The 26856-nt window shown below is 34.5% G+C and overlaps 1 protein-coding gene across 3 annotated transcripts in view; it reads right to left on the bottom strand.

Annotated features, from left to right (window-relative positions):
* The window catches only part of GRID2 (glutamate ionotropic receptor delta type subunit 2), a 1557400-nt gene that overhangs the window by 352852 nt on the left and 1177692 nt on the right, over positions 1-26856 (bottom strand). For all 3 annotated transcript variants that reach the window (XM_005555440.4, XM_045393369.2, XM_005555439.5), the window contains exon 10: positions 24719-24916. In XM_005555440.4, the coding sequence (XP_005555497.1) occupies positions 24719-24916 (198 nt within the window). The remainder of the gene's footprint in view (positions 1-24718; positions 24917-26856) is intronic.

Below are 26856 nucleotides of genomic sequence, written 5' to 3'. Positions count from 1 at the left end.
CTCTTATTATTCTTCTAAATTTCTAGTTTGATTGTATTTTGATCAGGGAACACTATTTGTAATAAAGTACTTAAATGGAATTTAATAGTGTTTTCTTTGAGGCCAAGCAATATATGATTGGCTTTTGTCAATGTTCCATGTATGCTAGAGAAAATGGCATATTGTCAGGTTATAGTGTTTGATCCATATCCCAAAAACGTATCTTATTTAATCTATTCTTTATGTCATTTATTATGGTGTAGGTTTTGTTATATTTACCGTGTTTTTCTATGTAGCTTGGTTTCTTTGGTAATTTTTCTTTTGCTATCTAGAAAGATTTGCATGTTTATTATAGTTTTTACCTCAATATTTACAACTTTTACAATGCTTCACTCCTTTTTTTCCCAGTTAACCTTTTGAAAATTTTAAATAAAATCTGTTACTCTCACTTATTCTCTAAACTGCATTACAATAACCTATTTTCCCCTACTTTTCCCTTTTCCTTTGATTTTTAAATACTATTATTTCATTTTTAGAGCATATGACGATTTCATATTATTATCTAATCCATGTCTCCAACTTTATGCTTACTATTAGTCATTTTGCTAAAGATTCTCCTGTTATCTTTTGGTTGAATGAAGCTCATTCTGTAATAAACCCTGCTTGGTAATACTTTACTATATTATAATATGCTGATGGAATAAATATGAAAGGACATTTAAGATTTTGGATATTCATATCCAAAAGAATTTTGTAATATCTTTACTTTAGTAAGTGATATTGAATGTTTTTCTTTTATTGTATGTGATTTCTTTGTCAGCCATTCTTTTGGGAATTACTCTAGCTTTTCAGAATTAATTGGGTAACTTTTATGAAATGTCTTAATCATTTGGTCTATTCTTTCCTGAAATGAAGAAAACAGGTAGGATATAACATTATTAATTTGTTTGTAAACAAATTACATTTTTGTCATATTGCACATATATTTAATTGTTTTCTATTTCTTCTTGAGTCAATTTTAATGATGGGATGTTTTCCTTGATAATAATTCATATCATAAGTTTCTTTCAAATAATTAGGATAAAGTTGTGCTTAATGTTTCATCATGCTTGTGAAAATTTTTCTTAATTGTGGTATACACATTCTTTTTTTGATACTATTATTTATGCATTTCATTTTCTGAAACCAGACATGCCAAAGGTTTTTTTTTGTTTGTTTTACATCTTCTCAAAGAACTGTTTTTTCCCTTCAGTTAATCCTATTGATTTATGAATTCTAAAATACAGATTTTAATGCATTTTCACTAATGGTTTTTATTTTGTTTATCGAGTTGAAGGCTTGATAAATTATTTTAATTTAGTAATTAAGTAGAGTTTAAAGAGGAACATGTTTCTGTAAGCAAAGTTTTAAGAACAGTTTACGTGTAGTGCTTTTGTTATTATTTTCTAAATAGTCTATACGTTTAGTTTTTATTTCCTCTTTGCTCTAGGAACAGTGTATGAGAGTTTTTTCTCATTTGCTGTTTTTACTTCCAAGCGGTTTGAGATTTTGTCTTTGTCTAAAATGTTACTCATCTTAATTTTATTGTATTTTAATCAGGTAATTTGTTAGGTATTACTTACGTTGTATATAAATTTTGGAGGTTGGGGGGCGCATGATATATTATCAATTTTTATAATTAACCTATGGGTATTCACTGTCTGTAGGACACACATTTATATCAAATATATATTAATTATGCTATTTATATTATATTAAATAAAGTTTAAAAATGTTATCCTTTCAGTCTTCTCTATCAAAACTCACATGTTGATGGTCCATGATTCATAAGTAACTTACAGATGTGTTTATGTTTGACCACAGTTTTAAAATACTTCAGCCAGAATTCAAAATTAGTAAAGTCTACAAAAAAATTCAAAGTTACAATTTTATGTGAAAATTGTTGGAGTCTGTTTCAAGCAACTCGTTGAATCTGAGAGACAGCGCCCCCTTGGAAAGTTCATGAGATCTTCAATTCATGTTAGCTCTCACAATTCAAGTACATTGTGTACCTAGGTACTATATCCAACTTTACTTTTTTATCTCAACAGCCTGATCTCTATTAGGTATTTGAATTTATTGTCCTTCATTTTCTTTCTTGGTTTATTAGTCTAACTGATCAGCACGGCAGATTACATAAGATAGCCACAAAGTTCTTCCTATTCTGGTATTCCTGCCCGCTTGCAATGTACTGTTTAGCTCTTCCAACCATTGGTGCAGTCTATTTCCCTATCTTTTAAATCTGCGATTAGCCAGGGACTTGGTTTGGTCAATGGGAGAGAAGCAATGTGATACAAATAGAGCATTAGAGGGCTGGCACAATGGCTTGCCATCTATCTTGCTGTGCCAGGAACCCTGGATCACCATGTGAATGAGTCCTAATTTGCTTGCTGAAGAGTGAGAAGCCATGCAGAAGATAACAGAAGTGCTGCTACTGAGCCACAACAGCAAGTTGGCAATGAAATATTATGCTCCCTGCTGAGCTCATACCCTGCTCTTTTCTGCAGTTTGTACCCTTCCAAATTAGGACAATTAATGGATTTTTTCAGGGTCACGTAAAAAACAGCTATTTCTTACAAGTGTGCTTTTTTGAAATCTGCCAATTCCTGGTTCATTGAGGGTACCCTTACTTAATTTAGAGTACTGTTTTAAAATTTCCTCTAATTTTCTATGTATTTGTCATATCATATGAGATCTAAAAAGGGGAAGGTAGATACTTATGTCTTCTTCAACATCTCAAGTAAATAGATATTTCAAAAATTTTAAAAATTTCTTTAATGGAATCATTTTGAAATGTCTTCCAAGCTCAGTAGAGACATAGGAAAATAAATATTTCAACAGGGCTTACACATGATAAGTAAGTGAATATTATTTTCAAGTGCTTACAATGTTATTCATTTCCCAAGTTTTATTAAAAATGTGGAAAAGGGAATTCTCTAACTTGGATTCCCAGTGACATGCAGTAATTTAAACTATGTTAGTGTATTTAGCTGAACATGGAGGTTGTGCCAATATAAAAACAAAACATAAAAGTGAAACTTTTATATACCACAGAATGGCTAATAAGTCTACCATTTATAAAACAGAGAAGCAAAACTAAGATGAAAAATAAATAAGTTTAAACACTGAACTGTAAAAACTGTGTATGAATATATTCTAGGTTTTAAATGGTCAAATTATATAAAATCAGCCTATTTTCTTCCTGCAGGTAAAAGAAATGCCCAAAATATCACTGGCTTAAAAATCAACATGGAAGAAATTCCCTGGCTGACTGTCCCAGGTTTATCAAGCTTTCAGAGTTAAGAACCAAACTTATTTTTTCTTGTTGCTCTGTGCTTCTCAGTACATAGCTTCCAATTCATGTCTTTAGAGGGCTGCCTGAACACAAGCCATCCTATTAACATTACAGCCAGAAGAAAGGAGGAAGACAAGAATAAGAATAAAAACCCTTCCTTTAAGAACACTTCTCAGAGGCATCACATGATATTTCTGCTTAAATATGACTGGCTACAACTTAGTCACATGACCACATGAGCTCAGGTGAGAAACTGGGAAATTCATATTGTGGGAAGTCTGTTTCTGGCTATTATGATTTAGGAGCTGTATCACTAAGAAAGGAGAGAACAGATATTTATAAACAATTAACAGCCACCGCTACATTTCCTCATATGTAAACACTGTTTTGAGACTGAAAAAGTTCTTTTAGACTCTTTTCTATTTTTATATATACACAGGTATATACATTTTTTCCATAAATCTTATCATAATGTAATGTAATCTTAGAGAAATACATGTTTATCCCTACCCAGTCTTTCTAAATACTGCACAGAATTTCGAGCAATAATCATTTTTGTCACTTTTATATTTTTAACACATTGATAGCACATGAATAGATGCTCAATAAGTGTTTATTGATTATGAAGGTACTCTGATTAATTTACATATTTTCACTCTGAAGGTGTTTTTGAATGTTTCCTGTTTCTTACCTATTAAAATTAATAGATGTTTGATCCTGCAATTTGAGTACATTCATTTGAAAAGTGTTTCTTGGGTTTTGTCATACTGATAAGTCTCAAAATTAGTATTTTTCATTAGTTCAACAGATTTTTGTCTCTGACAGCACAATAGTGACAAAAACATTATTTTAGTTTAGTTTCTGTGTCATAAGTCTTATTGCTACACTGTTTCTCAGAAACCACGTGCTATTCCTTCTCCTAGCTCCCTCTTCAGCAGGCCGCCAAGCCTACTCACATGCTGATCGCATTTTAAAGTCCTTATAGGAACAGTTTAGTTTTCACTAGTCTCTGAACCAGCTTTTATCTTCCAGCCTGATTATATATACTGAAAAATACCTAGTTTTCCTTTTCTAATGTATTTTCACCTGAGTTTGTGACATTTCCTCCCTAGAGTTTACAGTTATTCTTCCTTTCTCTGTTTTTCTGTATCTCTCCTATGGGACTTATCCCATAATATCTGTTTTATATTCCCAATTTCAATATAAACTTCTTGATGTAGGTATTTTATCTTCGTAGTCTTCTATCTCCCTAAATATTTTCTCACTGCTTTGCCCACAGTAATTTTTCAAAAATGTTCTCCAAGAAAGATCTCTCTCTCTCAACTTACTTGCTCTGCTTGTTCTTTGCAATTTGGTAGTAATAAGTGGTTTTATATAACCTTCAATTCTAGCATTCAAGGAATAGATTCTTGGCTACATACTGCCTGAAAAAGAGTCTGCCCCATTTTGTCATTGACTTAAAGGTTTTTTTCCCATATGAAGCTCTTAGCCAGGCCCTCTGACCTTGGTAGCTTGGGTTCTAATATTTTTCAGCCCAGATATGTGGGATAAACCTCCATATATGCTAGCTGTACCACAACCCTGCACACAATATATCACCACCTTCCTTTTACTAAGGCCAAATCTGACACTCAAAGTAAACAGCTTGCCTGAGATTATAGGTGAACAAACTGTGGAATTGGCCATGTACCCTATAATATGCTTGATAAATTCGATTAACTTTCTGCTTTATGGTTTCTGTATAATCTCTTCCTCCTAATTACTTTCCCAGTCCTTATTCTTTGCTCTATTTTGTTTTCTAGCACATATGTCCTTTTTAATTCTTACCCTTATTTTTCTAACTTCTGATTTATACCTAAGCAATACTCACACTAGGGAAGTAGGAGAAAGAGATTTCCCAGACATGGTGGTAAGTGTATATGTATATAATTGAACATATAAGGCATTATAGGCAATTATGTAAATTTGAGTTGAAGGAAAACTGTTGGAAGGTTATAGGGAGGGTGTAATATGATCTGACATTTAAAAATAATCACTTTGGCTGCTCTGTTAAAAATAGATTATAGGGAAAAGAGCAGTAGCATAGTGATCAGTTAAAGGGCCACTGACTGAAGTAGTCCTAAAGAGAGAAAACAGTGGCTTTCGAGTGTTGAGAAGTGATCATATTTATGGTATATTTCAGGTTTACAGCCAGACAAATTTGCTGATGCATTGCATATAAGGCGTGACACAGAGAAGAGAAGTCAACAACAACTCAAAGGTTTTGCACTGAGTAACTTGAAAACTGGAGTTGTCATACACTACAACAGACCAGGATGGGGGAAAGGGATGAAATCAGGAATTCAGTTTTGAACACTTAATGTTTGAGGTACCCATTAGAAATGGAAAATGCTGAAGGTGTTGTGAGAAATAAAAGTCTGTAGTTCAGGTGAGAGGTCTGGGTTAAAGAAACAATTAGGGAAGTGGTCTACTTACAGATGATAATTGAATCCATAAGATGGGATGAGTTCACCAAAAGTTTACTATGCAAGTGGTGGATATGTGTTGATCTCCTCTCTCTCTCTGTCTTTCTGTCTCTCCCTTCTCTATATAGCTGCTTAGCTCTTGAAGACCAAGAACTCTGTGTTCTATACTTTAAGTATTCTCCAAAAATTACAGCTACATATTAGGCCTCAATAAATGCTTATTGAATGCTAAGTGGGAAAAAAGGTACAGTTATAAATTACAGTAGTTTAGGAATTATCTGTAGCATTAGAAGAGGCTTAAAAATATACCATTTCTATAATTCCCAAGAGATAATGCTGTATCTTTGAAGAAACAGACCATCAGAAAGAGTTTTCTAGTCATATAGAGACTTCTTCAATTTTTCTAAGAGGCCATCTGAAGGCTGCTTATGGGCAAAGAATACGGAAGCAATTGCTGACTGAAATGCCCAAACTGCAAATACACATTTCAATCAAATGCAAATCAAGTATAAAAACTAGAATTGCGTGAATTTTTATCTTCATTGTAGTAAAATTTTCAATCATTGTAGAATTCACTTAATGTGGCTATTATAGATGTTTTAGGAGCTCTGCAGGGGAGGGGAATGTAAGCTGTTAATAAGAAGATTAACTAGCTCCCAGAAACAGTTTGTCTCTATGAGAAGTAAATCAATTCTGGCTGTTCTCCTAGTGATTCTGTGCAGTATCAAATGAAATATAAAATGAGTAAGAGAGACATTCAGATGTCCTCACACTTCCAGAGGGAACCTCTGAAGTCAAACTGCAGTTACCTCCTACCTGGACACAGCTGAGCCTTGTTAGGTCTCGATTTTTGTTGTTGTTGTTGTTCTTAGTCAAGGAACCTTTACTTATTTTAAAGCCTGTCATTACAAAATTACCAAATTACAAAAAGAAAACTCAGGATCATTGAGACTTAGAACAACTGAAATATGAAGTATCCAAATGGAAGGCAAGAGTAAGTTCACAGTTATCTTTCAAGGTATGGCTCTGCTTCCAAATATTCATTCTGAATATTTGTATGTCAAGTGAAAAAAAATCCTTTAAATGAGGTTGGAACATTGATTGCTAGAGTGAGTGAAAATTTAAGTTTCCATTTGTAGTTTTAATGTTGTACTAAAGGATGTTTCCATTTCTCTTTAATATTAAAATTAACCTTTTCATTTAGTAAAGTACTCACCATTGCAAAAACGGAGAAAGAGGAAATATATTCTGTATTGCATCAACTACCTTTCTAGGCTATAATAAATGTTTATTATTCTCTTTTACTTGTAGCATATTTCTCTATGTTTATAATTTCGAGAGTAATAGAGACTAGAACTGGCATGTTAAATAAAAACGACCAAGCAATCTAAACACAATACCTCACAATTATGCCCAGAGAACATAGAGAATTTATATCTGCAATGCCCTTTAAAAGTTACTTATAGTATCCTCACCCAAATCTCTACCTTCTTATATGCCTGGATGTTATCTTACTCATTACTTTTATCTCCAAACCATGATCAGGGATAGATGAAATTCTAGGTAATAGATGGCATTTCAATAGCCAGCAGTGGATTTCAGGATTTATCTATCCTTAAGTTATCAGATTTTCTCATCATAGCTTTAGTTGGATAACCTGTAACCTACCAAATCTTTTTATTTATAATATTTTACTGAATTTTTTTTGTCCTTGTCTATAAGTTCTCCTTAAATCTAAGAGCCATTCCTGGATGGCATCATTCCCTTTGGCAAATGTTCACTTTCTGTTCTTTAGTTTTGATTCAGGACTTATTATTCACCACTTATCTGTGCTTGCCATCTATTAGGCCAAGTACTTAATGATTCAAGTCCTTTATCTGATTGAATTGCTCCTTGCTGTTTGCAATGTCTGCCAATTAAATATCACCTGCAAATTTAGAAAATTGCTCCTACAACCATTCACTAAGTCATTTGCATCTACATAATTTATTTCCTTTCACAGATCTCTCTTTATTCTTTTCCTTCATTAGTGTTAAAATCCTTCTCTATCAACAACAAATATTTTTGGCCATGCTTTTCTCTTGTACTTATGTACAAACAGGTTGTATGATCTCCCACATCTATGTTTTAGTTTCATCCTATATGCATATCCAGTGGATTAATTTTGAACACTCACCATTCAGACGTGCAAACATGTATTCTTGTGACCACATGTATTTCTTTTTAACTGCCTGCCTGTGTACAGCTGACATACTCTGGGAAACTCAATCTGTCTATTACTACTTGTTTAATCTCATGTAAGAATGAAAATCTTAGCCACTGTCCAATTTAAAGTCTCTATAAGGGCTTCCCTTCTTTTTACGTATTTTACTCTGTTCCCCTTTGCAAAGCTATCTTCTCATTTCACAAGGACTGCAAGCATTTACCACAGGACTGTCACTGGCAGGTGTGTTGTAGGGGAGAAATTCTTCTTTGGTGGGGAGTTTTCTTGGCCCATACATGTATTTTTAAGGCTGGTTTGCAGTAATGAAAACATGTAAGACTCTTTTGTGTGATCATGGAACATTTTTGATGGCTTTCTGGCACCCAGCTGAGATCCCTTTTTCATTCACAAGCATTGCTCCTCATAACAGGGCCTTCTCCTGATCCCAGTGGGTGGTGGGCTCTCCCTGCACAAGGCTCTCCCTGGCCTTTGTCCTTGCCAGCTCCTCCTCCTCCTCTAGACCATGGGAATCATAGGTGTTCCTGCCACCCTAAACTTGACTGCCTAGGAAACGGTGGTCAGAATGGTGGGAATTGTGCCTCCCTGCAGCATCTTCTGCTAGCATAGAGAGATAGGCTCGACCTTATAGGAACGATGCCTGATCCTTCCCACCTGCCCCTGGCAAGCCCCGCTCCAGTGTGGGTGGAAAAGGGGGCAACTCATCACATTCTCAGGTTCTCTGGACTCTCTTCCCAAAGTTAACTCTCTCCTCCCTCTAGTTTTTAAATTATTTCCCCTCGCAGCAAAAATAATTAACACCTGTGCTCCTTACCCAGGCTCAGGTGGAACAGTTTAGGACCTTAAATAATCATTCTGTGCATGATCTTCCTATTACTCCAACATTCCCAATGGAATGTTGGAAATTCTCAACATTATTCATTTGGGTTCCAGATGCTCACTTACTAATTGTTCCTAGACAATTCCATGAGAATGTTCCTCAGGTACCACAAAATCGAAATGTCTATAGCCAAATTCTGTGTCCCTGTTGCCCTTTTCCAATCTGCTTTTCCTTCTGTATGCCCTATTTTTGTTGCAGAGTGTTCATCTGCCCATTTTCCTCTGCAAAATTTCTCACCAAGTCTCAACCCTTCCTTCTCTTCTTCTCCAAGTTAATCAATTTCCATTATTATGCCATAGAATATTAACTGTTTTCTCAAACTCATTCTTTTTGTTAGTCTCCTATTACTGTTGTTTTAATTTAGACATTCCATTATTCTTCTCTAGATTGTTGAAAAAGCCATTTGTTTTTTCTCTTCCTCACTCCAATGCATTCTCTGGCCTACCTCAGCTATCTTTCTCAAACATAAGTTAAATCACATTTTTCTCTTTTGTAAAACTCTTCTATAATTTGTACAGGCTAAATGATAAGGTGCAAACTCTTCATCGCGGCAAACATGCTTTTATAATTACCCCTATTGTTGCCTCTTATACTCCTACTCATCTCTAAGACCTAGCTTAAATTTCTCCTCTTCTGTGAAATATTTTCAACTCCCCAGGCAGAAGCTTCCACTCGGCCCCTGAGTTGCCATGGCACCCTGTATGTAATACCCTATGGCATTTTTCACACTGTGTTTTAATTATTTATCTACACATTTGTTTTTCATGTGCACTCAGAGATCTTTGAAGGCCAAGGAACAGTATCTTCCACTCCTTTGTATCTATGATGCCAGGCACAGTGCCCAGATTACAACATGCATTCAAAAACATGTACAGATAAATGGATGAATTTAGGGCATACTGCTGTGTACTTGGCATACAAAGTAAACATAACCTTAGCCTTCTGGTTTCCAAAACAGGGAAGAGGGTCTCTCTCTCCCTCTCTTTCTCTCATTCTTTCTCCCTGAGATTGTATATATACACATTTATAAATGTAGATGTAGATATATATAGATAGATGTGTAATATTACACAAAGGTAATTTGAGAAGAAGTGGAGTAGGTGTTCTTAGAAGACGAGATTACTAAGAGATGGGAGTAGTTTGAAAGTCTCATGGGACAAAGTGCAAGTTTAGCTAGGGTTGAGAATTTAGGATGATGAAGTGAGTACAGGCAGTCTAGGCAGATTAAAGTTGAATGTCATATAAATGGAGTGTGATTAAATGCAAGAGGGAAGTGAGATACAGACTGTAGAGTAGATTGCAGGCCTTTCTAAAAGTTTTAAATTTTTTTGTGGAAAGAAGACACAGGTGTTTGAGAAAGATGTGTGAATTTTGAGAAGTTTAGAAATGCAAATCTTTTACATCACACCCCAAATCTTTCTGTATATAATCTTATGTTTTGTCTTCTACTCATACTCTGTCTGAACTCCTATCTGAACCTTTTTCAAATTTGCAGGTTTAAAAAATAAAACAGCTCTGAACTGTTTGAGTATTGTTTTTCTCACTGACATGTAACTGGGTTTATGTAAATGCTTTGGAGACAAAACGTATATTAAAACTCTGTTTTTCTCTGGAAACTGGTAAAGGAGATAAGCACTTGGATCCTGGAGCCAAACTTCCTAAATTTGAATCATTAATTCTCTACAACTTGGCTATGTGACCATGGGCAAGTTACTTCACCTCTCTCTGTTTCATCATCTGCAACATTGGGATAATAGTAGTACTTATTGTTGTGAGTATTGAGAGGTAATAAATACATAGTATGTGAGATGGTGTCAGGAATAAGTAAGCTCTCTATGAGTGCTAGTATAACTGTTATATGGTCAGTCTCAAGCTAGGCTTTTAAATTCCTTTTGTGTTAATTGCAGTGTTTTGTGTTAATTGCAGTGTTGTCAAATCTATTATTGATGACAAGTATGTCATCAAATTCTGGTGATGTTTTATTATGAAATACAGCATATTAAATAATTCCAAGCATATATAACACAGAGCTATAGCTTTAGTTTACAAAAGCACTAACCAAACATATTTCATAAACTTAACTTTCTAAAAAATTATTAACTGCCTTTCTCCATTGCAATATATTTGCTTTTGGATTTATACTGCCTACTAGTTTCTCCTTTTGAAACTCTAAGTTCATATCTTTTATATCTATTCAGTGGGGTCTTAGTATTGTTGATTTTGACTTCTTCATGTAGCAGTGAAGCAGTGACACAAGTCACCATTACACTTTTACGAATATTTTCTAACATTTTGTTTGTAAATTAGTTCATTATGACTTTTTATTACTGTTGATTTAAATGTTTGTGTACATGTAACTATTGACAGTTTCCTTGTAACTTATTCTATTGTTTTCAAGTCCACGAAGGATATCTTTTGTTTTTCCTGTTTGGTATCTAATTCCCCTTCTTCTGATAACAGCATCCCACTTTTCCTTGGGATTCACTACTCCACAAGGCTTGCTCTAGGTGTTTTGTATATAGCTACTCCTACTCTCTGTGCTCCACCTGGACAAGTGGTGTAGGCCTGGCATTGAGAGCACTGTCTCCTCTTGAATGTGGTACTTCGTAGTCAGAGCCAGTGAGTGTTAAAGCTGAGGCTCTGTATTGGAACTGCAGGTAAAAGAGAATTTGTGTTTATATTGGGATAGATAGAGGATGGAATCTAAGCCTCGAGCTACTAAAAGTCATGTTACTGCAAAGAGAGGAGAGCCTACCTGAGAATTGGGGCAACACACACACAAAGAAAACACAGCTGAGATGGAGCAAGCGATACCAAGGCCTGATGAAAGGAGCCTGGATCTCATCCCTGAATAGGCCAGTTTTGTGAGAATTAAATTATCTTTTCACTTCAATTGGATTGCCATTTGCAACCAAAGACACCTAATTAATTTAGCTTAGAATATATGGGAAGGTTATTTTCAAGATAGAGAATACCTTTTTTAAGAAATGGGGAAGGAGCCAAGAATTTGAGAGAGACTGAAAATAAAAGAGAAGTAGGGATAAAGAAAGGTAGAGAGGCAATTTAAACTTCATCTAAATGCAGATTGGCCTCAAATGCCTGTGCCCATTCTATATCCTCATTCAAACTCCAGACTTATGTATTAGATTACTTATTTCATTTTCCATTTGGAGAGCTCCAAAGAGGTATATCCATAGTTGTTAAGAGAATGGAATCCAACAATTTAAGCTAATATCCTGGTTCTTCCACTTATTAGCTATGTGACCTTGAGCAAGGTATTTAAATTCTCTATGACTTGATGTCTTAAATCTACATAATGGGCATAATAACAATCTATTTCATCAAATTATTATGAGCATCTAAGGAGTCAATACCTGTAAAGTTTTAGAATAGCATCTGGCTATTATTACTCATTTCTAAAATAGTAGTTTTGATTTTACATTCTGCAACTCCTGGCCAAATATTTCCTTCATTCATTTCTTCTGTGCCAATAAATGATACCGCTGTCAATTAACTTGAAGTGAGAGTGGCTGAATATAACAAGTTGTTTAATTAATGGACAAAATATTTAAAATAATAAGAACAAAAGCTCAAAGTGTAGTATTTCAACAAAGATAAAAACATTTTACATAAAGTTCAAATTTAGTAGGCTATAGTAGGTTAATTGATTTTAATAAAGATCAATGAGATCCCATTGAATGGTTATTAATTAGGGCAGTGTTACTATCTAATGTATGCCACGTGGCCACCATTCATTCTTTTATGTACAAATATTTTCCAGATATTGAGGCTTCAGTAGTAAACCAAATATATGAAATCTCTCCCCAACTTAAGCTTACATTTTACCAGAGGAAGACAAATGAACGACTTTAGTACATAATAAAATAATTATAAGCATTATAAAGAACAATAAAACAGAATAAGAGAGAGAGGTAGCACAAAGGATGGAAGCTGTTCTTTTGAATAGGATGGCAATGGCAGTCCTCTCTAATAACTTTTAAGCAAATGCCGAAAAAAAATGAGGTGGACAGAAATATCTGGGGGGACAGCAGTTTAGGCAGATAGGAGAGATGGAAATGGAAAAGGCCAAGTTCAATGAGTATAAGGAAATACAAGGGGTACCATAAGCTTGGAGCATGGTGACAGAGGGAGAGATAAAGAGATCACAAAGAGAGTTGATTGGGCAGATTATGTAGACAATTTTAAGGACAGTTTTTACTCGGAGTGGGATGGAAACCCATCAAAAGTCTTCCAGCAGGAACATGACTGGATCACTCGGGCTGCTGTGTTAAAATATATTGAAGGCAGTCAAGAGTGGAAAGGGAGAGTAATTGGATCTCTACAACTACAGTCCAGAGAAGAGATAATTGTGGCTAGGAGCAAGATAGTGAGGGGAGCTGGGGAAAATGGAAACAAAGGCTGTGTTTGGTTTTTGTTTTTGTTTGCTGCTGCTGTGGCTGAAAAGACAAAATTAAAAAGTTTTGAGTTTAGAAGAGATCGTTGGCTTTGTTTTTTCTCTCACCTCCCCACAGCAAATCCTATCAGTCTACCTTCCAAATATGTGTTGGATTTATTATATTCTTTTTCTTTTTTTTTTTTTTTTTTTTTTTTTTTTGAGACGGAGTCTCGCTCTGTCACCCAGGCTGGAGTGCAGTGGCCGGATCTCAGCTCACTGCAAGCTCTGCCTCCCGGGTTTACGCCATTCTCCTGCCTCAGCCTCCGGAGTAGCTGGGACTACAGGCGCCCGCCACCTCGCCCGGCTAAGTTTTTGTATTTTTAGTAGAGACCGGGTTTCACTGTGTTAGCCAGGATGGTCTCGATCTCCTGACCTCGTGATCCGCCCGTCTCGGCCTCCCAAAGTGCTGGGATTACAGGCTTGAGCCACCGCGCCCGGCCGATTTATTATATTCTTAAAACACAGAACCTGAGGAAGGTTTTAGCAATCTATCCGAGTCAACAGATACAACAAGATCTATTTGTTTTTCCTGCAACACATTCTTGAATTCATTTCCTTGGTTCAACTTCACAATAGCTTCATTCCACTGATGTGGACACTGTGACTCAAAGAGGATTTAAAACTCTTTTAGGCTCACATGGGTATTAAATGTGTCAACAGTATCCATAACTAATACCTTTGGTGTCGCTAAGGATGAGAGAATCATGGAAGGATTTTGAGGTTGAATATTAAGAACGTAAGGGACTTAAACTAGATTCTAATAGCTTTTGCAGTAAACCATGGAGTTTAACAACTGAAAATGAGGAGAGTGTAAAAAATGAAGAGACTAGAAATCGAGGCTTGAAAAGTGTGGAAAATGTTTTGAATGGCCATGTGGGATTTAAATAAAAGGTCAACACCTAATGAATAAAAGGACACTGGAAAATTAGCAAAAGTTCTATTGATATTAGCTACTAGGGTATTGAAATGAACTCCATCAGCCAAGTGTCATGACCAGCTACATCAATAACCCAGTGTGCAGGATCCTAGACAGCAGGTGTGGGATGAGCACAGGAGGCACAGAAAAAGAGCAAGAGCTTGAGCATGGCTTGGGCAAAATACATACTTAATTTGAACTGATATGGTGTGGGAATTTTCTCCCATCATTTTCACTATTTATTAGAGGCCATGGAATTTTGCCTTTCTTAGATACTCAAGGAAGCCATTTTTTGTTCTTTATTAATGAGACTCTATGTATGCTATCTCCATTCTTGTTTTATGTTGTCAATTGCATGTGCTTTCTGAGGTCTTACCACCTCTACCAGACAAACCTCACAACAGCATCTTCTCCTCCTTCTTTGAGAACTTTTGAGACCTGGCTAAATGTTTCTCTTCACACAAAAACTGACCCACCTGCTACTAGATTTCAGAATCAATGTAGATATTCCCTACAACAATCATTTTGGGACATGATTCAGATAGATTTTATTTTCTAAACCAGTTTTAGGTTTTCAGAAAAATTGAGCAGGCAGTGTGAATAATTTCTCCTATTATTACTATGTTGCATTGGTGAGGTACATTTGTTACAATCAATGAACCTTACAATAGTTACTGGAGAGGGATCTCACTGTCATCCAGGCTAGAGTGCAGTGGTGTCATCACAGCTCACTGCAGCCTCGAACTCTTGAGCTCAAGGGATCCTCCCACCTCAGCCTTCTCAATAGCTGGGACGAGAGCCATGCACCACCATGCCTATCTAATTTTCTTTTTTAAATTTTTTTTTGAGGTGGGGGTCTCTCTATGTTGCCCAGGTTGGTCTCAAACTCCTGGCCTCAAGGGATCCTCCCATCTTGGCCTACCAAAGTGTTGGGATTACAGAATGAGCCACCTTGCCTGGCCAATGAACCCATATCAATACATGATTATTAACTAGGGTGTATAGTTTATGTTAGAGTTCATTCTTTCTATGGGTTCTGACTAGTGCATAATGTCAGCAGCGTATCCATCATTACAGTATCATCCAAAATAGTTTTACCGCCCCGAAAATCCCCTATGCTTCACGTATTCATCCCTCCCTCCCTCACCCCATTTTGAGCTATTTTAAACCTGTTTCCTTTATCTTCTCTAACACTCTGCCATGAATGTCAAGGTCAAATTCTAAGAACTTTTGTATTTCAGTCTCTGGTTATCTCTTTCTAACCTACTCTTTCATTTCTTTACTCATACTTCACCTGTTTTTCAACTTCATTTGATCTTATTAACTTTTCCAAAATTTTATCCAAGTTTATGTCTCTGATCATGGCTATGCTTCCTTGATCATTTTAGCTCTTCTTTCATCTCACTTAATTCCCTTACCAAGTTTATCCACCATGTCTCAATCTTGATATGAATGTTTTCATCTCTGCTCCTAGACTTGGGCATTCAATCTCAGCTGAAGAAAGTCACACCGTTGTGTAAACTAGCAGCAATGAAAAAGTGTCAGTTTCATATACACCTCCGCTCAGTCTTTAGTGCCACTGATCTATTCTTTTATCTGTTCTGATTTAGCAGTCACTTTCCCTTTCCTCAATGTCTATTTCAATCTTCACCACTATCCTGTAGACTGTTACATAATACATGTCCCTATCACCGTCAACATACCTAATCTCCAATTTTTATCAAGAAATTTGAAGGAATAAGAAAGTATCTTTGTAAATTTTCCAATCTCTTGCCTATCTATTATTAACATACACATTCTCATCATATTATACTCAGTATCAAAGTAACATCTTTACCTCATCAAAATCAATTTTCAGTTTAATCATTTTTGATGGAGTCAAATCTGTTCTGGGATATTTATCCTTCACATATTAACTGGCTTTCTATTAAGTTTTCCTTCTTTCTTTTTCTTCCTTAGCTTATACTTTTACTCAAGTCTCTGTTAACTTAAAAACAAACAAAAAGTCTACCGAAACCAATGACCCTTCCAACTATTATCTCTTTCTTTCTTCTGCTCTCCATCTAAAATTTCTGAAGAAAATAATACATATGCATGTCATTTTTCACATTTTCACATCCAAGTTTTTCCCATCATCTTTTGCAGTCTGGCTTTTTCTCCCACTATGCTACCAAAAGAGTTCTGGCTTGGGTAACCAACAACTCCCAAATGGCCAATCTAGTGAACATTTGGCAGTTCTTATCAACATCTCAAATAGTTCTGACATTGCTAGTCATAGCTTATTTTTTGAAACTTTCTTATTTTTTTCATAAATTCCTCTTCTTTTGTCAATTCTTAAGTGACAGCTTTCTTTGGGTTTCATCCTAAGATTAGCCCAGTGATCCTCTTACTCCATGTGTTCTTTTTGGCAATCTGATGTACTTTCATGATTTCAACTACCACCCACAGGTTGCTGACTCCCAAATGTATACTTCCTATTGCACTTTCACAGTGAGTTTCAGAGTGCTACATATCCAACTCACCCTATTCTAAACTGTCCTCCTCCTCTAAATCTTTTTCAGCAATCTCCGTCCCAATTAGTTACACAACCATCCTTTTATGTATTTGTACTATGAACCGATGAATTATTCCGGACTTCTCCCTTCTCCTCACTTTGGTCAATAAATTCTGTTTATCCTACCTCCTTTTTATCTCTGATTTCCTATCTTTCATTTTATTCACAACATTTGTATGGTAGGATAGATTCTCGTCACTATTTGCTTGGAGTGCTGCAAAATTCTCATAAATTTTGGCCTGCTTTCCATGCTATTTCTAACCTTTCTACCTTTACTTCTACTCTTGTGGCTGTCACTAGATGTCCTTCACTTTCTGCCAATCCCTCTTTACCTAATTACTCCTTGTTATTTTGTCATCGGACTGTATTTCTCCTCCTTCAGGAAATTTATCTTTACTCTACCTTCCTTGTTGCTTTCTTAGTGCTTCTCTATCATTGCACCTAGTGCACTGTATTATAAGTGTCTAGTTTAACCTCTGTGTTTCTCATTAAGACAAGATCTCTTCAAGGGCAAGAACCATGTTTTATTTATCTTTGTATCTCCAGTGCCTAGCACAGAGCGTAGCACATAGAGGTCATCAACAAAACGTTTTCATGATCAATGTCTATGTCTTATTCACACTTGCATCCCTCCATAGCACTTTGACCATGGCATGTGATTAACTCATGCTAAGTGGTATGTATTTTGAAATATGTATAGGCAGGGCGCAGTAGCTCATGCCAGTAATTCCAGCACTTTAGAAGGCTAAGGCGGGCAGATTACCTGAGGTCAGGAGTTCAAGACCATCCCAGCCAACATGGCGAAACCCCGTGTCTACTAAAAATACAAAAATTAGCCAGGTGTGATGGCAGGTGCCTGTAATCACAGCTACCTGGGAGGCTGAGGCAGGAGAATCGCTTGAACCCAGGAGGCACAGGTTGCAGTGAGCTGAGATTGCGCCACTGCATTCTAGCTAGGGCAACAGAGAGGGACTCCATCTCTAAATAAATAAAATAAAATAAAACAAAACAATAAAATATTTGTAAAGCTTCCAGGTAAATATATTCTTTCTATTGTTAGTGCATTGATGAATTAAAATACTCATCATAGAAATGTATTTACCTAATAAAACTAAAGAATTGCCAAACTTTTTGTCAACCATGAAAAATGAGGAAAGCTGTGTAGCCCTGTGCAGCTGATTTATTCTGTTTAGTCTTGGGAGCATTTTATTTCTCAGAAAATGAGGTTATTGGCATTATAATTACTAAATGGTATCTTATTACACTCCAATATTATATGTCTACTTTCAAAAACATTCTTTACTCTCATCAAACCACGTGGGTGGGCGCAGTGACAAAAAAGCCTAGTGTTATATTAGTATTTTAGAAATTGAGAGATACGACTCTCAATAGTGCTATACTTTAACATGGAAACATCACTATAAATAGTTACGTGCTAAGTATAAGTACTTTATCCTAATTTTACAGATTTATAATTTAGTCCACTTATCCTTCCTTTTTTCCATTTTCCTGGGTTCTGGCTTTATTCCATTGTTAGATCTATTTTCCTTGGGGAGTAAAATTATTGTCACATAACTTAGCATTTGATAATCTGTTAGCATGAAGAGACTTAATTTCCAGGTGGCGGAAATGCCCAGGTAAAATTAGGCTGAAAGAACAGATTATTTTCAATCCAAAACTACCAGTCATGTTCTTTGTATAAAATAAATCTTCCATTGTAATAACCATCAAGCTTTTTTCTTCATAAAACCCCCGAAGGAATTTTTTAAGTATGTATCTCTCCACATTTATAATTAACATATTAATTTTGCAATCCTTTAGACAATTGTAAAGGGTGCAATTTACAGACAGTACTGATCATTACCTGTTTTCTCTTAAATCCATACCTACCACTTTCTACTCCACTATATACTGTGAGCTTTATAGGGATGGAAATCTGCAAACCAGATTTCCCAGGCTCCTTTGCTATCTGGCTTCTCCATAATTTCCACCAGAGGGAAACCACTGAAGATAGACAGAAAGAGAAAGAGAAGAGCCTTCTGCTTTAAATGATTATTTCAGTGGCTGCAGCAGCAGTGGCAGTAGGCGATTCTTGATCCCAGCAGCTAGGGCACAGGCAGCAACTTTTTGGGAATTCCAGGTCTGATCAAGGGGAATATGTCTGGTAGATGAAATCAACTGACACATCAGTAGCACTTGCTATCTGTATTTTACTATTTTCCTTTTGCTTTTCCAGTGTCCTACTCTGTTCATCCTTTGCTCTTTGATTCCTTCTAGCACCTTTGTGATCAACCCACCATACTAAATTTCCCTCTTTTCAAAATTCTAGGAATGGTTTTCATTTTCCTGAGTGGGCGCTGGCACTGACTTATGTATATTGTGTTGTAAATATTGATAAAATAAAATTGTCAAGTCACTTTTAAAAATATATCTGTTAGATTCTGAATATCATAGTGATTTGACCTCATGCTTTAATAGGTAGAATATTTATAGCATTTGATTTTATGCTTGAACTATATTTATATTCTGCCCTACTCTCACAAAATTGTAATTCAAATACAATAGAAATGTATGTTTGAAAATCTTTTCTTGATCACCAAAGTACTTTTGCATCAAAAATTTGCATGCAAATTAAAATTACAATCTTTATTAAGTAACCAGTGACTATAAAGTTTTAGATATAAAACATTTTTTCTGAATTGAGTCATGATTTGATTAGTATACAATCTATGGATTCAGTGTCCATAAAAATGAAATTTTATTACAAATGTAGCTTACAATGTTATGGATAGAGTCTTTAAAAAATAATGTAGATATCCATGGGTCAATTCTAATTACGGTTTAAATGAGATACAGTTTAGCATTAAGATTTAATTTCTGTATTTTTTTACTTTATAGAAATCTTTTTCAAACAAATTAATATATGAAAAAGGAAGTTTTTAGTTTCTATTTCAAAATGTCACTCAACTCCTTGAAATTTTTCTGTGCCAAATATACTAGCTTGCCCCTCGGAAAGTCTGGTACCCCCAAATACTCCACTTTAAAAGCTGCTGACGTGAAAGTCAGTGAAAGAAGAAACTATATCATCAAACATCCAATTGTATCTAACTGAGTTATCTTTGTTTTTAATTTTTTTTTGGTACTTCTATCCTAAACTTGATACATTTTTTATTTCTTATATAAAGTTCTCTGTGGGCCTCTCTTCCCTTCTAAACTAGGAGAAAGTAATTTCTCAGTTACATTAACTCACCCTTAAATATTTCTCCTGTACTAAGCAGAAGATACCTCTCATTTATCTGTTCAACATCTTTTGGCCAGATTTGTGTTTTCATAAATTTTAAGAACACATTAGTTGCAGAAAATTATAAAAGTAGTGAGGCAGAGAAGGACTTGAGGAGACTCTACTATATTATTAGTTTTTAAATAGACTCCGTATGTACATCATATCAATCATTCGCTCTCTCTCTGACTGCATTTTCCTCCCTTAAAAGTATGTATGTACTGGACCACTGACTTCTGGTTTTAATGAGAAAACTCTCTAACGTGTGATCTAATCACTGTGGAATAATCATATGAATTTAGAGCTCACTTTCCATCATTTCTTCTTTGACTCTTCTTTAATGTGATGGTTTGTGCATAATCATTATGACATATAAAACTGCACTATGTGAAACAATCTTTTAAGTTTGGTAGCCCCTTAGAAAGGCACACATGAGTTAATCCTGTTAATTTTAGAATTCTTATTGTTTTGTACAGACATTCATTGGCAATATTTATTTAATATATACTTAGATTCACAAAAGTATCTATATTATCAGAAGGTATAACAACAATAATAAGCTTGCTTTTCTGGAACTCCATAGTAATATTTTTATGCCATTTCAACAGTGTAATTTTGCTTGATAGGGCTAAATACACCTCATAAAGTTTGAATACGATTAATTTTCTGGGAAAGTTAAATTATTTTATGGTATTTTATTAAAGTATCATTTATGTAATTGAATTAACATTTGTAATTGTTAAAAAATAGAACTTACAGCTCTACTGATAACAGTCAGAATACAGTTAAGGGAACATTATATACCTTTAACTTGATAGTCATTTTCTAACGTTGCCTGCTCTTTCCTTCTTGAAATGTTATTTTCTGTTGGCATTCATGACAACCCATTTTCTCAATTTTCTTTTAATGTCTCTATCTACTCCAAGTCTTTTTTGTAGGTTTCTTCTCCTCCACCTGCTTAATAGTTTTCCTAAAGACTAGTCAGAGTGACTAAATATCCACTTGAACAAAATAAAAACCTAGTTCCAGTGAACAGTTTTATAATTTTTCTGTCTAAAAATCATGTGTCTTCTTTTTTTTTTTTTTTGCAAAAGGACTCCTGCTAAACTATAAATTATCATACAATGATGACATGCTCTTACATGTAAATAATACAGTGAAATTGTTTATGTAAAACATTTTATTTCTTGTGTATGATTGTTATACAATAAACTTATATTTTCGAAACAGAGTATTTGGAAGTGATCTTACCATTAACATACTTGGACTCCTCATTTTATAGGTGAAAAAGCAAGTCTCCAAAATTAAACTAACTAGTGCAAGCACATAAAACAAATTAAAAACAACATCAACATACTAATTTGAATGCTTTTTATGTTTAATTTGCATCGAGCAAGTGTAGTTTATTAGCATAATAACTCATTAAGGATTTTAACCACTATCTATATAGAATAAATTTGTATAATGCCTTTTCTTTACACTAATTTTAACATAATTGCTAATCTGGGTTTAGATCAGGAAAGAGTCCTTAGAAATATAAAGGTAGAACACTGAATTTGTGAGTTTTAAAAGAATAGAAGATGAAGTGGTGTGGTTTTAATAAGAAGGATGAGGACTGATGATTGCCCATTTTCTATTAGAAATAATGATATTAATGCTTTGGCAATAAAATTCTGTATGTAACTTATGTATTAAATAGACCAAATTCATTAGGATTTTATAGAATATAGAAATAGCTTTATTATTTTCCCTACCACTGCCTTAAGAAACCTTTTATTTCTACTCTTCTCCATTCCTTGCAAACAATTTAGGTTAGATCCTTTAGCCTTCTGAGTACTTTAAAGCATTTGAGAAATTATTCCAGTTCTAGCAATGATGTACTAGCTTTTATTGGACTAGTCCTATAAGAATAAAAATTGAAAATTCAGGATCAAATTGAAAAATATATATATATAGAAAGGACTGGAGAGGAACCCAAAGCAGGCAGAAACTGCAGGGTATCCTCGAAAATAATACCTGCACTGGGTGGAGCCCTCCTTTATAAGGCTTAGTCATTGAGGACCCACTTCAGTTCAGCTGGGATGGGGTGGACAGCACTCAAGCAGAAAGTCAGCCTTATTAACTAGTCAGAGGATGGAGTTTGAATCAGCTAGGGTTCCCAGAAATTGAAAAGCGAAACACAAGGAGGAGGATGCCACAGAGGAGTGAACCCCAAAATCTGTGTATAAGCTTTCTAAAATCCTTAGCTGACCCCTAAACTGCATATATATGGGAGAGATCCTAGGAAAATTAGCAAACAGTAATGGCTAGAAGGCGAAATGTGCTAAAGAGGGGATTACAATTGTTGCCTATGACAGGGAAGATATAGATTGAATTTTGAGTTCCTCTAAGTCAGAAGGGCTTGAGGAAAACCACAGACTTTCCCCAGAAACTCCAGAAGGCTGTATCTTAGAAATGTGTGGATTACAAAAACCAAGGGATTTGCCCTAGGAACTAAGATTACATCAAATAGACTTAACAAATGTTTAAAGCTAAATCTCACGAATTCAAGAGGAACAGATAGTGATTTAACTATCCACTGAAACGAAAATCAATCCTTTTCAGAATATACAATTTCAGAGATATAATCACAAGTCTTAACAACATATCAACCACAAAGTCCAATATATAATCAAATGTAACCAGAAATGTGAAGAACCAGGAAAATGCAATGTATTCTGAGATGGTAAGATGTTGACATTTTAGCAAACAAGGACTTTAAAGAAGCCATTATAAATGTGATCATGAACTTTTAAGAGAGTCAAAACTGATAAAAAAGATAGGAAATCTCAGCAGAAACACAAAATTTATTTCAAAAATTTGAAATTCCAGAAAGAAAAAATAAGCAATCTAGAATGAAAAAGCTACTGAATGGACTTAAAAAAAAATTGAAGATGGCAGAATATCAGTAAACTTGAAGGCAGATCAAGACAAATTATTAAATCTGAAGGTCAGGGAGTAAAAAATATCTTAATAAAAGAAGCAAGGCCTCTGTGACTTAGGAGACATTACGTGATCTAACTTGAATATTCTTTGAGCCTCAAATCAAGAAGAGAAAGGAAAGAAGGTAAAAAAATGTGAAGAAATAATTCCCTATATTTACTAAATGTAACCTATCCCAGAAATTTAGTGAATTCCCAGCACAATAAATGCAAAGAAAATCATATCTAGAACATCACAGTTCAATTTCTAAACACCAAAAAGTGAAGAGAAAATTGTAAAACGGCCACCAACACATACAAAAATACATTACATATAAAGAATCAGGATACAGATGATGGCTAATTTCTCACCAGAAAAAATAGAGGGCAAAAGTGATAGAATCACAACCTTAAAATGATGAACATTAAAAAACCCTGTGAATTCAGAGTTTGATGTCCAGTAAGAATATCATTTCAAAATGAGGGTTAAAAAAAGACATTTCAAGGTAGACAAAAGTTGAGAATATATGCTACCTATGTAGCACTGCACTTCAAGACACTCTAAAGAAAGTTCTTCAGGTTGAAGGTACATTATACCAAATGGGAGCTCAAATATATGTAAGGAATAAAGAGCCCCAGACATGGTAAATAAGTGATTATATCCCAGTAACTGTCTTTTTTTTCTTTTTGTACCTTTAAAAGACAATAACTATTTAAATAAAAAACTATGATATTTGGTATGAGGTTAATAAAATATAAATACGTGACCACAATAGCAAAAATGATAGGGTGAGTGTAAATAAAATTATATTGCTGAAAGTTTATTACTTTTTATATGAAGTGGTACAATATTAACTTTAGACAGAATGTGGTAAGTTAAGAATGCATATTATGACCTTTAGACTAACCACGAACCAAAATACAAAGGGAGACAACTAAAAGGGCAGCAAGAGCAACAAAATCAAGTACTGAAATATATTTAATTAACCCCAACAGGAAAAGAAGTAACAGAGAAAAAAATAGTATACATATAAACCAAATAGTAAGTTATAAACTTAAACCCAACTAGTCAATAATTTATGAGGAAAACTTAATAATTATAAATGTCTATGGGCCTAATAACAGAGCCTCAAGAAACTGAAGCAGATTCTGACAGGACTGAAGAAAGACACAGGTTTTAAACACCTTTCTGAGAATTGAAAGAACAAAGAAAAATATATACGTATGTATAGACCTATCTTGATTAGATTCCAAAATGAAATGATTAGTTTCTAAGTAGTGCATTTTTTTTTCCAATAACATCACATTTTTAAAAAGAAAACAATAGTACTAATTGCGTGTGTATGTTACATTGTGATTTCATCATGTATCATATACAGTTTTGGGGGTATAAGTTGAGCAAAGAAAAGGCCTTCCTCTAAACCCTCTTCTACCACAGGATATACTTTAACATTTGGTCTATTTTGTCATTTACTTTTTTTTTCCACAAAGTTCATAAAATAGTATTGAGTGAGACTTTTGTACTCAACTCCACCACCTAATGCTTAACCAACCTAAACACATTGCACTTATTTTATATGAAATTAGCTTCAAGGTGTTACTGTTGAAACTTTAGGTACCAGACAAATAATTGAACCTTTAGGTATGAGACAAATAAATTAATTAATTCTTACCTTAAAGACAAGTTCTCCTACCAAGCCATTCCATGTCCCATCTTCTTGTGGGCTTCCATATTTGTGATCCGGTGCTACATAAATTTCATAGTTAAAACCCAGGTAGTTAGATAAGGCATCCAAAACATCAATGGAGAAGCCCTGGTATTTCTTCGGCTTACCCAAGACATTTTCAGAGACCATCACAAAAGGTTCTTCCTACATGGAAATAAGAGAAATTTCTGATGTCAATCTATAGTGCTCCCTAAAAGCAAAGATTAATTCCTTAAAGAGTTTTGATTAAATCTAAAAATTGCTTTATACTTTGAAGCAACGCAACTCAGGAGTATAACTTATGCATTATTAATGCATCATATTATTTAACAATGCTTAATAATTCAATTTCTTATCATCTCCCTTTTAATTATCACCATATCAAAAATTAGATAAAAGTAATTAAAAAACTTAGGGTCCATGAGTTTATTTTCCTTGCCATCTGAGGACCCATCTGAGATTCCTCAATAACAAAACATTCAACAAACTATAAATTTATCATATCTAGTCTCAGGAATTTATTGTTTGTAAACCACGTAAATTACATCCAATAAAATTTTAACAGATATAATCTACATAAAACTACCTGAAAAGATAAAATTCTAAGAACACATAATTTAGCTGAAATTAATAATCTCACATTTACTGGGAGTTATTCACTAACTAATTTCTGACTTCGATATAAACACACATTTCATTGCAAAAATAGCTTCTTTATGACTGATATGAGAAATTCACTTACCTTTTCAATAAACCGTCTAATTTAGTAAATTTAGCAAATTGGTTTCTGCTTCCACCTCTTTTATCTTTTCCCATTTTTGTCTTCTTAAAGCTAACAAATAGGCCCTTTTCACTTTTGAGAACACCTGGTGTTAAGAGAGCTCGATTGATTTGAAACATGCTGGCAGACTACAGAAAATTAGATAATCTATTCCTTAATTTCCTACACTTGTTCAGAAATCTTTCAGCAACAGTAATATTTACAGATAACCATTCATAGTGTATGTAGTCCACCCAGCCCTCTGGGCAGGCTAAAATCTCTCCTTGTATATAAGCCAGAATACCCAAAGGGTTTTTTTTTTTTTGGAATCATTTTTCCTCAGAGACTCACAAAACAGCCTTCATAATGCTTTCATTTTGACTTTTATTCAAAGACACTATAAGTAGTTTATAAAATCACTGCACCTGTTATAGGAATATTGTCAACCATAATATACAGTTTTCTCCCTAAAAATTACCATGAGATAAATTTTGTAATTATTCAGGGTCAAAGAACTTTGTCTCAGTGGTGCCTTTTTCAAAATGATAAAAAACAATGTAATCAATTATTGAGGTACTTCTTTTCATTTTGGATATTCAGAAAATCAGTACTAAGTTTCATGTTCCTCTATAACTATGTTGATATTGTGGTATTTGTAACATTTCTTTAATCTTAGTTATCTAAAGTACTTACAATTTCTAATTTTGAAAACATATTTTAGTTTCACTGTTTGTATGTTATCTTAGAGCAAAATGAAGCAGTAAATGGACAGTTAGTAGAGTAGGTTACTGCTAGTTGTCCTCTACAGGAGTTCTCTTCTTCTCTAATTGTTTGTATTTTACCACTATGGAGAATAAAGAAAATCTGTAGTCCTACTTCAGGCACTGTGGCTTGCTTCATGGACATGTGACTAATTCTGGCCAATGTGATGCAAGCAGGGTGGTTTGTGCAATATTTCTTCTTGTTCTTTCTGCTACCTGAAAACTAGAAAGAACACACAATGGCTGGTGTTCTGGTAACTGGGAATCTACACAGCAGACAAATGAGAGTAGTTTATGTCCCTGACACCTAAAATGTCCCACAACACTTGGGCCAACTCGCCACAGCCCGAGATTATAAGAAAAAAATGTTCTAGCACTTTGGGAGGCTGAGACAGATATACCACGAAGTTAGGAGATCGAAACAATCCTGGCTAACACGGTGAAACCCCATCTCCGCTAAAATAAAATAAAATAAAATAACATAAAATAACATAACATAACATAACATAACATAACATAACATAAAATAAAATAAAATAAAATAAAATAAAATAAAAATGGCCATGGAGTCCCCGCTACTCGAG

The sequence above is a fragment of the Macaca fascicularis genome, chromosome 5 (genome assembly GCF_037993035.2).
Source record: "Macaca fascicularis isolate 582-1 chromosome 5, T2T-MFA8v1.1".
Classification (NCBI taxonomy): Eukaryota; Metazoa; Chordata; class Mammalia; order Primates; family Cercopithecidae; genus Macaca; species Macaca fascicularis.
The sequence above is the reverse complement of the archived record's forward strand: the minus strand, read 5'-3'. Positions and strand labels throughout refer to the sequence as shown.